Source organism: Bison bison, unplaced genomic scaffold, assembly GCF_000754665.1.
Source record: "Bison bison bison isolate TAMUID 2011002044 unplaced genomic scaffold, Bison_UMD1.0 scf7180017864316, whole genome shotgun sequence".
Classification (NCBI taxonomy): domain Eukaryota; kingdom Metazoa; phylum Chordata; class Mammalia; order Artiodactyla; family Bovidae; genus Bison; species Bison bison.
Genome location: NW_011494888.1, coordinates 2,365,733 through 2,379,319, shown reverse-complemented (window position 1 = coordinate 2,379,319; position 13,587 = coordinate 2,365,733). Strand labels below are relative to the sequence as shown.

Genomic DNA, 13,587 nt, shown 5'->3' with positions numbered 1-13,587 from the left:
TATCTCAGATGTCACCTGTAATTATTGTAAATTATTCTACAGAAAGAAGTCCATCGAAAGTTACTGAAATTACTAGGTCAATAAATAATTGTTTAATATTATACTCTACCTCTCATTGGAAAAGACTCTGATGCTGGGAGGGATTGGGAGCAGGAGGAGAAGGGGACGACAGAGGATGAGATGGCTGAAAGGCATCATTGACTCGATGGACATGAGTCTGAGTGAACTCCGGGAGTTGGTGATGGACAGCGAAGCCTGGCGTGCTATGATTCATGGGGTCGCAGAGAGTTGGACATGACTGAGCAACTGAACTGAACTGAACTGATACTCTACCTGGAGAAGGCAGTGGCACCCCACTCTAGTACTCTTGCCTAGAAAATCCCATGGACGGAGGAGCCTAGTAGGCTGCAGTCCATGAGGTCACTAAGAGTCGGACACCTGAGCGACTTCACTTTGACTTTTCACTTTCATGCATTGGAGAAGGAAATGGCAACCCATTCCAGTATTCTTGCCTGGAGAATCCCAGGGACGAGGGAGCCTGGTGGGCTGCTGTCTATGGGGTCACACGGAGTCAGACGCGACTGAAGCAACTTAGCAGCAGCAGCAGCAGCAGCATACTCTACCTCCTTACCCTAATGTCATGATATAATGAATTATTGCTCTGTGCATGGAGACCATTACTTATGAACTGTTCTTGGGAGAATTGAGAAAACAGTCAGTTAAATTCCTGTTTGTGCAGTGGCTCCAGTTAAGAATTGAAAAAGGCTTCAGTAGTTATGAAGTAAACCTATAAAATCATCAGTTGAGGTAAATATTAATACCTAAAATCATAGGGAGTCAGTGGACTTGTTTAAACAGTTCTAAAACACTAGCATTTAGAGGAAATTCCTTGAAAGAATCTATGCTTAGAACAAATGAAAGTCAGAATAGATTATTATGAACCTGTCAGTGTAGATCATTATGAACCTGTTACTTGTAACTTGTTTGAGACTGTAAATAAGATTCGATTAGAGGGGATTAGGATAGGGAAGAAAAAAGAATAATAAATTCACACTAAATTCTAATAGACTCAGAAATGGCAGGATAAATTTCTAATTCAAAGACTTTTGAATTGTGACTTATAACACACATCATAAAGATGCGTAAAGCATACTTGTACAGAATGAGTTACTACACAGCAAGCACTTTTGCAACCTGCTCAGATTAAGGAAATAAGCATGATTGCACTCTAGCAGCTTCCTGACCACACCCCTTTCCCTTTCCCTAGAGATAAATACTATTATCTCTTTGGTCACTTTGTTGCTTTCCTTTATGGTTTGATCATCTAGGTATGCATCATCGGGATTGTCATGTAGCATACCCGGCTTTTGAGGATTAAATAAATTGAATCATACAGTACATATTCCTTTGTTTCTTGCTTTTACAAAGCATGATTTTCAAGAATCTTCTTTGTTGCAGGGAGTAGCTGTTGTGACATTGCTCAAGACTATGTCACTCTTTTTTGTCAATATACCACAGTATAGATATTCATTCTGCTACTGATGGGTCTGCTAGTTCTTAACTGTTTCTGGTGAGTACAGACACTGCTGTTTTAAATACGATCCATGTATCCTGGTGGGTATGTGCACATGTTTCATTGGCCTGGGTGTGAACTTGTCAGGTTGTAGGCTTTATTTTTTATAGTGTTGATTCAGTTTACACTCAGGTGAGCATGTATGACAGCTCCACCTTTGTCAACTGCTTGGGGTTGTCTGACTTTTGCTGTTGTCCATCTGCTGACTGTGTCATGGATTCTGATTGTGGCTTTAATGTGCATTTCCTTGGCATCTTTTCATGCTGATGGACTATTTGAAAAAAATTTTTTGAAGTACCTATTGATTTTTCCATCGACCTGTGTGTCTTAGAGATATGTAAACATTAGTCGTTTTATATATACAGGCTTCCCATTACATGAGTGTAAGTATCTTTTATTCTGTGGGTGGTGTCTCATTCTCTGTCTTGGTCTGTTTGGCCTACTCTAAGTCTGTTGTTCCATGTCCAGTTCTAACTGTTGCTTCCTGACCTGCATACAGATTTCTCAAGAGGCAGATCAGGTGGTCTGGTATTCCCATCTCTTTCAGAATTTTCCACAGTTTATTGTGATCCACACAGTCAAAGGCTTTGGCATAGTCAATAAAGCAGAAATAGATGTTTTTCTGGAACTCTCTTCCTTGTTCCATGATCCAGCAGATGTTGGCAATCTGATCTCTGGTTCCTCTGCCTTTTCTAAAACCAGCTTGAACATCAGGAAGTTCACGGTTCACATATTGCTGAAGCCTGGCTTGGAGAATTTTGAGCATTACTTTACCAGAGTGTGAGATGAGTGCAATTGTGCAGTAGTTTGAGCATTCTTTGGCATTGCCTTTGGGACTGAAATGAAAACTGACCTTTTCCAGTCCTGTGGCCACTGCTGAGTTCCAGATAGGAAAAGGAGTACATCAAGGCTGTATATTGTCACCCTGTTCATTTAACTTACATGAAGAGTACATAATGAGAAACCCTGGACTGGAAGAAATACAAGCTGGAATCAAGATTGCCGGGAGAAATATCAATAACCTCAGATATGCAGATGACACCACTCTTATGGCAGAAAGTGAAGAGGAACTAAAAAGCCTCTTGATGAAAGTGAAAGTGGAGAGTGAAAAAGTTGGCTTAAAGCTCAACATTCAGAAAACAAAGATCATGGCATCCGGTCCCATCACTTCATGGGAAATAGATGGGGAAACAGTGGAAACAGTGTCAGGCTTTATTTTTCTGGGCTCCAAAATCACTGCAGATGGTGACTTCAGCCATGAAATTAAAAGACGCTTACTCCTTGGAAGGAAAGTTATGACCACCCTAGATAGCATATTCAAAAGCAGAGACATTACTTTGCCAACAAAGGTCCGTCTAGTCAAGGCTATGGTTTTTCCTGTGGTCGTGTATGGATGTGAGAGTTGGACTGTGAAGAAGGTTGAGCACCAAAGAATTGATGCTTTTGAACTGTGGTGTTGGAGAAGACTATTGAGAGTCCCTTGGACTGCAAGGAGATCCAACCAGTCCATTCTGAAGGAGATTAGCCCTGGGATTTCTTTGGAAGGAATGATGCTGAAGCTGAAACTCCAGTACTTTGGCTACCTCATGCGAAGAGTTGACTCATTGGAAAAGACTCTGATGCTGGGAGGGATTGGGGGCAAGAGGAGAAGGGGATGACAGAGGATGAGATGGCTGGATGGCATCACTGACTCGAAGGACATGAGTCTCAGTGAACTCCGGGAGTTGATGATGGACAGGGAGGCCTGGCGTGCTGCGATTCATGGGGTTGCAAAGAGTCGGACACGACTGAGCGACTGATCTGATCTGAACAGAAATAGCACAGTCTGGGTGGCTCTAACAGCTCTAGAGGCCGGCAGACTCCTTGTCTGGTGAAGAGGGGTCACTTCTGGTTCCTGGTCTGCCATCTTCTCTGTGACCTCCAGGGAGCTCTGTTATAAGGGCACTAATCCTATTCATGAGGGCTCTACCCTCATGACCTAATCACCTCCCAAAGGCCCCACCTCCAGATGGCACCACACTGGTGATTATTTCTCTCTGTATACATTTTGGTGGGATAAATACATTCAGTTGTAACATTCTCCTAATGGACAGACCCTGTTCATCAGATGTTCTTAATTGTAATATGGTCCTGGATAATGATGTTTTGTGTTATGACTAATGGTTTTTGTGTCTTTATGAAAAATTTCCCTGCCCTCAGGTCATGAAGATATTTCTCCCTGTTATTTTGTGAGAGCTTCATTGGCCTTCCACATTCAGGTCTATAATCATCTGAGCAATTTTTGTAAATGTGTGTGGATTACGGTATATATAATTTTTTTTTTTTCATGGAAATAGCCAGTGGTCCAAATACCATTTATTTAAGAAAACCACTGCTTACACAGTCTTTTATAGTGCCACCTCTGCTATATATCAAGGATCACATATAAAGGAGGATCTATTTCTAGACTCCCTATTATGTACTTTTGGTTATTTTCATAGCTTTATGTCAAAAGCACTCTGTTTAAATCACTATAAGTCTATAAATAGTCTCAGTGCCTGGTAAATAAAGCAAGTCTCCCCTGTTCTTTAAGAGTGTCTTAATTATTCCCAGGCCTTTTTATTTCCATGTAAGTTTTAGCAGAGTTTGCCACAAAGAAATCTTATTTTTTTTAAAAATATAGTTGATACACAGTGTTGTTAGTTCCTGTTGGGATTTTGACTGTCATTTTATTAAGTCTGTAGATCGGTTTGAATCTTTCAGTTCATGAACATGATATACTTCTCCATATACTTGTCTTTTTAAATGCCTTTAGTCTTCCTATTGACTTTTGTCTTCATTCTTTGTTACACTTGTTTCTAGGTAATTTTTAAATGCTATTGCTATTTAATGCAATTTTTATTTTAAAATTTAACATGCTAACTGCTGGTATATTTTGAAGTTGTTGTTCGTTGAATATTGATTTTTAAAAATTTATCCACTTTAACTCTAATTCTAATGACTTATTTATGAAGTCTTGACAATACAGTCATATCATTGGTTAGTAGTGGAAAATCGAGCCAACCTCTGCACTGAGGTCTGTTTTAACTACTGCTCTAGGTGGTGGTGGTGGTGGTTTTTCTGTATATATTGCATTATGTATGTGTAAAAGATGATTCTTTTAAAGGCTATGACATCTAAAAAATAAGTAATTCCTTATAATTAGTGATCTTGTCTATTTCACATTTTCCCAATTGTTTCACAGTTGTTACATTGAAACTGGTTGATAAATCCTTTAAATCTTTTTTAAAAAATTTCTACAGGTCCCTCCCCCCGGCCCCTGTTATTTATTTTTCATTCATTTGTTGATGAAGAAATCTGGTCATTTGTTTCCCATTTTGGGTTCTCCTTATTGTGTTCCTGAGCTCTCACTTAACATGTTTCTATGTTTTTTTGTTTCTGGTAAATTGGTAGTTAGATCTAAAGGCAAAAAATACTTTTATTTTTAAAGTACTTCTAATGTAGATTTTTTGGGTCCTGTGGGTTAGGAGGGGCTGAAAGATCATATATAGCTATATATGTGTAGTTACAGTATACGGTTACACACTATCCTGTGTACACCTGCCTCCCTGATTCACATACCTCCAGACTCCCACATCAGTTTGAGGGTAGAATCGGGGCGCGTTTGGAAGTAGAGACACCTTCTCCCTTTGAAGTTTTAAGTCCTTTTATGTGCTCTTAATTCTTGGTTTTGGTTCTTCAGAGGTTTTGTCCCGAGTGTTGACTTAAAATGCACAGTGTGAGAATTGTGGGTTAAACTTTATCTGGGGCAAAATGATGACTATAGTCAGGGAGACAGCACCTCAGATAGCTCTGAGAAACTGCTCCAAAGAGGTGGGAGGCAGGGAGGTGAGTATGTGATTGTGGTGGTGAGGGTAGGAGGACGGGTGAGGGTCATCAGCAGGCTCATGGCTAGTCATGAGGAGCAGAGGTCACCATGGAGGATTTCAGTGCTTTTCTAGATAAGAAGAGATGTGAGAAATGGGCTCATAAATTTGGCTTCTGAAAATACCTAACCCTCTGAAGACCTGTCCTGCCAGTTTTCCCAGAGCACAGAGTGCTCCGTTCCTGCTCTCCACCCTGAACTCTTTTCAGGGGGTATTGAAGGTCAGCAGCTGCAGCGGCTCAGAATTTGATCTCACATAGAGGCAGATGGCAAGTGGCAGTTTGTAGCTGATCTAGGCATCCCCCCACCCCACCCCAGTGCCTTGGAATTCTTGAATGTGTCTTCTCTCTTTAACTGTAATTCAGGTTCTTAGTCTGATAATACCTAATCTGTGCCAAAGTCCTCTTTGGCCACACCTTCCAGTTTACCTTGTCCTTTTTTCTAAAGTATAATTAGAAAGCATCTGAGCCTAAATAATGCTTTTACTGGAAGAAAATGTGGCAGCCATGGACCCCATAAGCATAACAAATTTGTTTACTTCTGAAATTCTTTAAATTTTCAGATTATTTTAAAAGATTTATTTCCAAATTAATGAGTAATGTATTTGTTTTTAAAATTTTCCACAATGTAGAGCTATATACAGTAAAAACTGAATGTACCATCATTTAAAAATATTCATTTTACTTAGGCTACAAAAATGTTTACCTATGCAACGCCATCAGTGTATTTTATAGGGAAAGTATTCTCCCCCCTTTAGTTACTGCTGGCTAGCTGTCATTTTTAGTTCTCCTGTGTGACTAAGTTGTAAATCAGAAGAAACAGATTAAGAGAGTGCCTCCAAATACCAGGAAAACTTGTAGATAGCTTTTCATCTTATAACAAGTCAGGGAAGAATATAAGTAGTATAAAACAAAATTATTTCTAAATGCCATATAGAATGCATTTTTAAAAGTCTTGTAATAGTAGAACTTGACATACCAAAGTACCAAAAAGGACCAAATTTACTCTTGGTTAATTTAGCAAAGTTGGCTCTTTGTTTAAAAGTTAGATTTCCTTGTTTAAAAAAATCATTTCAGAGGTTGTGGGCTGGGACAGGACAGGATCGTGGAGGGGGAGTAGGGTGGTGGGTGGGCTAGGCTCTCATGCCTTTCTCCATGAGGAAAAAAGGGAAAAAAAAATCATTTCCAAGAAAATATGAAGAAAACAGAAAGAAAAAGCCACCCATAGTCATATCATCAATGCTAATACCAGAACCAGAGAGAATTAGATAGAACTTTCCTGTGGCAGTAACTTGTCTATATTCCTTTCCCAGAACGCTTTTACTCACAAATCCCAGGTGGGGTTTTATAAGAAGGTATGTCTTTCTGAGGTTCAAACTTTTTGAAATAAAAAAACTGATTTAATCTAACTTTTAAAAAGTTCCCAAATTACTAATAATAACTAAGATGTACTAGACAAATGGTTTTTCTAGTAGTCATGTACAGATGTGAGAGCTGGACAGTAAAAAAGGCTGAGCACCAAAGAATTGATGCTTTTGAACTCTGGTCCTGGAGAAGACTCTTGAGAGTCCCCTGGACAGAAAGGAGATCAAACCAGTCAATTCTAAAGGAAATCAACCCTGAATATTCACTGGAAGGACCGATGCTGAAGCTGAAGCTCCAATACTTCGGCCATCTAATGTGAAGAGCCAACTAATTGGAAGAGACCCTGATGCTGGGAAAGATGGAAGGCAGGAGGAGAAGGGGACAACAGAGGATGAGATGGTTGGATGGAATCACCAATTCAATGGACACGAGTTTGAGCAAGCTCTGGGAGGTAGTGAAGGACAGGGAGGCCTGGCATGCTGCAGTCCACGGGGTTGCAAAGAGTCAGAAGCGAATGAGCAACAACTAGACAAGCTGAATATCTCTTTTCTATCTTTACTGCCTTCTGAGTCCTTTCTTTCTTCTCGTGCCTGCAATTCTCATATGAAATCATTGAATTGGAGTAGACCTTAGGGTTGGCACATTCAGTGCTTACAAAAATACATTTTACAAAACCCCCGAGCCCTGTGGAACAGCTTCTAATGAATTTTTGTTTAGTGGCATTGCCCCATCATAGCTATTTCATAAAAAGAATCTTGTAGTCTGGGGAGGAATCACCTGAGAGGCAGCTGTAAAAATTTGAACTCGGCTTAAATGAGTGTGAGCTTTTTTTTCTTTTGGAATGACAGTTTGAAACGAAACATACTTTGGTATGTTAAGTTCTACTCTTAAAAGACTTTTAAAAAATGCATTCTATATGGCATTTATAAATAATTTAGTTTTATACTACTTACATTCCTCCCTGCCTTTTTATAAGATGAAAAGCTTTCTGCAAGTTTTCCTGGTATTTGGGGGCACTCTCTTAACTTGTTTGTCCTGATTTACAACTTGGTCATACAACGAAAAATAAAAACGATACACTTTGAAAATAAAAATGATACATTTTGAAATGTTCTGTAGCCTGAGTTCTCTTATTTCTAAATTTCATAAAATGTCTAGTAAAGAGACCATTAGAGAACACGTTGAGACATATTTCACTAAAGCCCCATCCCCCCACTTTTACAAAGCACAACGAAAATCTTTGTGAGATAGGAAAAGTAGAAGTCAGGAGAGAGGAAAATCTCCCAGCTAGTAAGTCTCTTTTTGAATAGTTTGACAACTAGCAAAGTTACCTAGGATGTTAAGTTTCTTTCTTAAACCTCGATGTCTTTCTTAACTAGCTGGTTCCTGAAGAAAGGAGGCTGCTGAAGGGGATTAGTAATGGTCCAGTTACTGAAGTGTTGAAGCCACAGTAGAAGTATGCATTAGTACGTTTTAGATACTTAAGCATAGACTTTAAAGCCAAGTGTCTTGAAGACTTTGGTATCTTCTGTTTCTTTATCTTTATGATTCACGTGACGTGGTTACATATAAATTTGTGTATTTATACGGTAAAATCACGTGGCCTTTTTAGCATGTCATTCCCACTTACATTGGGAATGAAAAGGTTCATTCCTTGTGTACACGTATAATTTCTTTGCACAGCTCTGTATTCAGAAATCGAGAAGTAGGTTTCTGTCGCCTTGCTGTAGTTGCCCCCTTGCTGTGGAGGCTGTTTGGTCTGTCACCCCTGGGCTTAGTCACCATCATACGTAGCGGGGCCTGATTGATGGGGAGGCGAGCCCGTCGCCCTGGCAACCGTGGCGCCTGGGTGACGTCAGCCCGCGAGGCTGCGCGCGCCGACAGGTCGGGCATGGCGACTACCCAACCTGCTGCGGCGGGGGTCCGGGGGGCGCGCGGGCGGTGAGCTCGCGAGCTTTCCCTCGGCTTCTGCGGACCTCGGCCATGGACGCTCCCTCCGACCCCTACCTGCCCTACGACGGGGGCGGAGACTGCATCCCCCTGCGGGAGCTGCACAAGCGAGGTAACGCGGGCTGTGGGGCTGGTCCCGGCCGCGGTGAGGCCGATGGAGATCCTGGTCGGCGGTTCCCTCCGTGCGCAGCGCGGCCGCCGTCACTGCGCGCACAGGTCCTGTCGGGGGGCGCGGGCGGCGGTGCTTCTCCTTCTTAATTCAGGTGCCACTGGGTTTCAGCTGCTGTCGCTTACCGTGGAGCTCTGCACCCCGAAGTCAGTTCCTAGGAGAAGCTCTACCTGCTTAAAGAGAAACACATTTTCATGTCAATATTTTTTATTTAGTGTGCTTTCAGCTGAGTGACTACATTGTCTTCCATAGGTATCTGGTAAAAATTAATGGAATGATACCAACATATGGAATCATTGTCACACATCAGAAAAAATAATAGTAGTTTGTAAAAACCAGAAAAGCGCCCAGCATTCATGTAAATCTTTCGGCAGGCACTGCCAGAACAGATTACATGTTAATTAAACTGCCCTTTTTTCGTTTTCCTTAAACTGATTGTTCTATTTAGAAAAAAAATTGAACCTCAAGAAAAATCTCTGAGCTAGATTACCTGAGCCGTATTAGTTTGATTTTATAAACTTCATATTATAAACTCACTTTTTAAAGTAAGGAAGTCATGATTTTCCTGAGCGTATAAAATATAGTTTTTATTCTGATAACGCCTTCTTTTGGTATTAAGTTCCATTAGGATTAAAAAAAGGTAATATATTTAACAAATTTATTGAATTGTGTCTTCTAGACAATATTTTAGGCTCTGAACAGTTGTAACATCCTGTGGTATTCTGTTGTTAATAAAAGCATGCTTGAGAACATGAAGATCATGTTACATATATTGTGCTTTTCTCTCAGTTACCTTTTTAGTAAAGTATGTATATGTTTATGTGTGTATATACATATTTATATATATATATAAATTATTTTAGAACATTTGGGGAAATACCTAAAAGCATAAAGAAGAAAATTAAATTTTCTCATGGTCTTTGCACCCGGAATTGTTGGGATTGTTTTTCCAGTTCTAACATGTTCCTCCTGCTCTCCTTTTTCCTATGCTCTCATCATCCCTTTTCTGGTAGGAATTTCTTTGAACAGGAAAGGATGTGAATGAATGTGACTGCTCAACTGTCACAGTATTTGCTAATCAGCAATTAAACTGTGTTTTCTTTGAGCTGTTTCAACATCCATTTGTTGATTTATAATTTATAATAAACCAGGAGACATGTGGTTTTGGGAAATTTAAATTCCCCATGATAGGCTTGACAGTCTTTACCGTGGCTTAGGTATGGACCTCACCTCTGTATAAGATATGCAAGTAATAATAAGTCAGCCAAAGCTTATGTGCAAGTAGGCGTGGTTCCTGATATGGTTATTACTAAAAGAGAAGCTTTTTGTTTCTATTATGTTTTCACAAATAGTCCTTTAGAAATCTTGCCTAAAGTCTAAGTCTCTTCCACTGTTTGCATCACAGATGGGTTCCTAGTCCCTTAAGGAGACCTTTCCCAGCTAACCTAAGCCAATGTTTTCGAAGTAACATCGTGTCATTGTAGTACAAATCATTTGGTTATTAGGCTTGCTTGACTGTTCTGCAGTATCCTAGTATCTATGGATATGAGGTTTTCCTTAATTTATGACCTTTTCTAACCCTGGGTCAAACAAAGGAACTGGAAGTGGAGAAATATAAATCAAGAAAAGAGTCAGCTACTCTAGGAGGACAAAATGGCAATGACCAGAAAGATCTCTTGGGGCTGGGAAAGAGTGAAGAGGCAGATAACCAAAGTATAAAATTGTGAAGGATATCAATAAAGCAAATGTGACTGTTTACTGAATTACTGAGTGCTGGAATTAGGAATTACCTGTGTGGAGTAAATTAAATTTAATGTTCCTTGTCAAGGTGGGATGGTAAATGATGAAGTTTCCAACTTAAATGAATAATATAGAGGCTAGAAATGTATGAAGATATAAAAATACAATTAGTTAATGTATTTTTGATGGATTAGAAAATAAGATGACATTTTAGAAATAGTTATCTTTTGGGGTATATTGCCTTCCTATACAGACACTATTAAGTTCTTTCATAAAATGTCTCTTCCATCTTTGAAAGTGAAAGTGAAGTTGCTTAGTCGTGTTGGACTCTTTGCAACCCCGTGGACTGTAGCCTACCAGGTTCCTCCCTCCATGGGATTCCCCAGGCAAGAATACTGGAGTGGGTTGCCATTTCCTTCAGGGGATCTTCCCAACCCAGAGATTGAACCTGGGTCTACCGCATTGCAGGCAGACACTGTAACCTCTGAGCCACCAGGGAAGCCCTCTTCCATCTTTTATCAGGGGGAAAAAAAAATCTTTAGTTTTTTTTGATTTGGATTTGGATGCTAGTTTTATACTCTTGACTTCCTGAAGTTTAGGTAATTTGGAGGTAGAATTCTTGTTTATTCTAACAGGCCCTTATAGTGGATTTGATCTTTGGGATTTTTAGCATTATTTGAATACTGTTTCATTCAGAGTTTTTGTTGAGCTCGTGTGTGTGTGTGTGTGTGTGTGTGTGTGTGTGTGTAAGCACACACTCAGCACTCCTGGGTGCTGGAGAACTGGAGGTGGTCGGCTTAGTGATACATCTAATAACTGAGAGGTGTACTGTTGCTGTGCTGGTGGTGAAGAACCCGCCTGCGATGCAGGAGACACAAGAGATGCAGGTTCACTCCCTGCATCGGAAAGATGCCCTGGAGGAGGAAATGGCAGCCCACTCCAGTCATTCTTGCCTGGAGAATCCCATGGACAGAGGAGCCTGGCGGGCTACAGTCCATGGGGTCGCAGAGAGTCGGACACGACTGAAGCGACTTAAGTGCTTTATCTTTACCAGTTCCTTGATGTGTAACAAGTCATTTTAATCTTCACAGACTGTGGAGTAGGAACTGTTATAATCCTCATTTTCCTGTTGATGAGACTGAGGTACAGAAATGTGCAAGAAGAGTCAGGGTTCGAAGCAGATGATGGGATTCATACTCTGGTCGTAGAAACACTGCTTTGCGTTGTGTGCGTCCCTGCAGTAGCTTGGCATGTGCAGCCTGGTAGGGACGTAGGAAGGCTTCCCAGTTTTTAAAAACACAGAACCCAAGGGAGTTAACACATTTCTCATGAATGATACAGACTGCATGTTCTGTGAATCTGTTCACACGTGGCAGTGAGGGAAGAGATGAGTCTCCTTTTGACGAGTGTTGTCAAAGTTGGCACGTCCACAGGGGATTTGATGTAGGAGGATAGGCTAGTAAGTGGTAGGTAGGCTAGTAAGTGACCCAGTGGGACTGAGTGCTGGTTAGTGCTGTGGTGTCATGGGGTCAGTCATAGGGTCCTATAGGAAGGTGGTGGGATGCTGGGTCCCAGTGGACCTTGAATGCCAGACGAACCAGTTTTAAACAGTAAGAAGCATACCTTTCCTTTATAAGTTTGAGTGTTTTTTTTTTAGGCGGGGGCGGGGTGCATCTTGTGGCATGTAGGATCTTAGTTTCTTGACCGAGGATTGAAGACCGGGCCCACAGTAGTGAAAGTGCTGAGTCCTTATCACTGGAGCAGGGGGATTCCCAAGTTAGTTTTTTTAGTTTGTAACTGAAGTTGTTTCTTGACATCTATTAGCTCAGAGACAAATTTAAGTAAAGCTTTTTTCCTTCCTTTTGTAACAGATGAATTTGTCCATTTTTATTCCCTCCTGAAAGTATCAGTAGTTACATTCTTTGCTCATTATTTGAATATTCATGTTCTGGATGATGCTCTTATTGCCATAGGGGTGTTCTGTAGGTTCTTTTGTAAAAATGATTTTAGAATTCAAATCCTTATTATATGTCTATTGCCTTTAATCTTCTAGCCAACTAGAAAATTAAATCTCTTCTTACAGATTGGTTCATTGGAGTGTAAATTACAGGAACAAATAGAGATTGTTTGTGTGTGTTTGTGCTCACTCACTCAATTGCTGACTTTTTGTGACCCCATGGACTCTAGCCCACCAGGCTCCTCTGTCCATGGGATTCTCCAGGCAAAAATACTGGAGTGGGTTGCCATTTCCTACTCCATTTCCTACTGACTCCTACTGCCATTTCCTACTTCGGGAATCTTCCTGACCCAGGGATTGGCCCTGCATCTTTTCGTCCCCTGCACTGAAAGGCATATTCTCTACCACTGCGCCACCTGGGAAAGCCCAGAGATTCTTTTCCTGATGTCAAAAAGTGTTTCTGTTATAAAATAATAGTATGAAACAAAGCCTGCCTTTAAGTTTATTTTGCACACAGTATATGAATTTAAAATCATCAGTAAATGTATTTCATATTACTGTGTCTGGCTCTGTTCTCTAAAACTGACACTTGGTATGATTAATTTTATTCCATCTCATGACTTGTAAATTAAAAATGCTTTGTATTTCTAGATATTAAAATGTGAGCAAGTCTCTGGCCCCATACTTTAGGTTTATGGTTTTGGCTGGTTTACCAGCATTGAGATTACTGTTTTGTGCTGACATGAGGCCACAGGAGACTGGTGGCTTAAATTGTATTTTAAAGTTTTGTGTCTGTTTTTTAATAAACATGTTTAATTTATAGTTTTTTGGTAGTCCTTTAAAACCTTAATAGATCAAGAATGGAGATTCACTTTAGTTTGTCAGTTTATTCTTTGCCATTGGAGAGAGCAGATTTCGTGGATTTTATTA

At 40.3% G+C, this 13,587-nt stretch overlaps 1 protein-coding gene across 4 annotated transcripts in view; it reads left to right on the top strand.

Moving 5' to 3' along the window:
• CLCN3 (chloride channel, voltage-sensitive 3) overlaps nucleotides 1-13,587 on the top strand; it is an 89,163-nt gene that overhangs the window by 30,079 nt on the left and 45,497 nt on the right. The window contains exon 1 of one of the 4 annotated variants that reach the window (XM_010852779.1): nucleotides 7,302-8,903. The exons of 2 other annotated variants lie outside the window; for them this stretch is intronic. In XM_010852779.1, coding sequence (XP_010851081.1) covers nucleotides 8,825-8,903 — 79 coding nt within the window. In that variant the 5' untranslated portion in view covers nucleotides 7,302-8,824. Of the gene's footprint in view, nucleotides 1-7,301; nucleotides 8,904-13,587 lie in introns of those variants that run through there. One more of the 4 variants, XM_010852781.1, reaches the window with a different exon arrangement.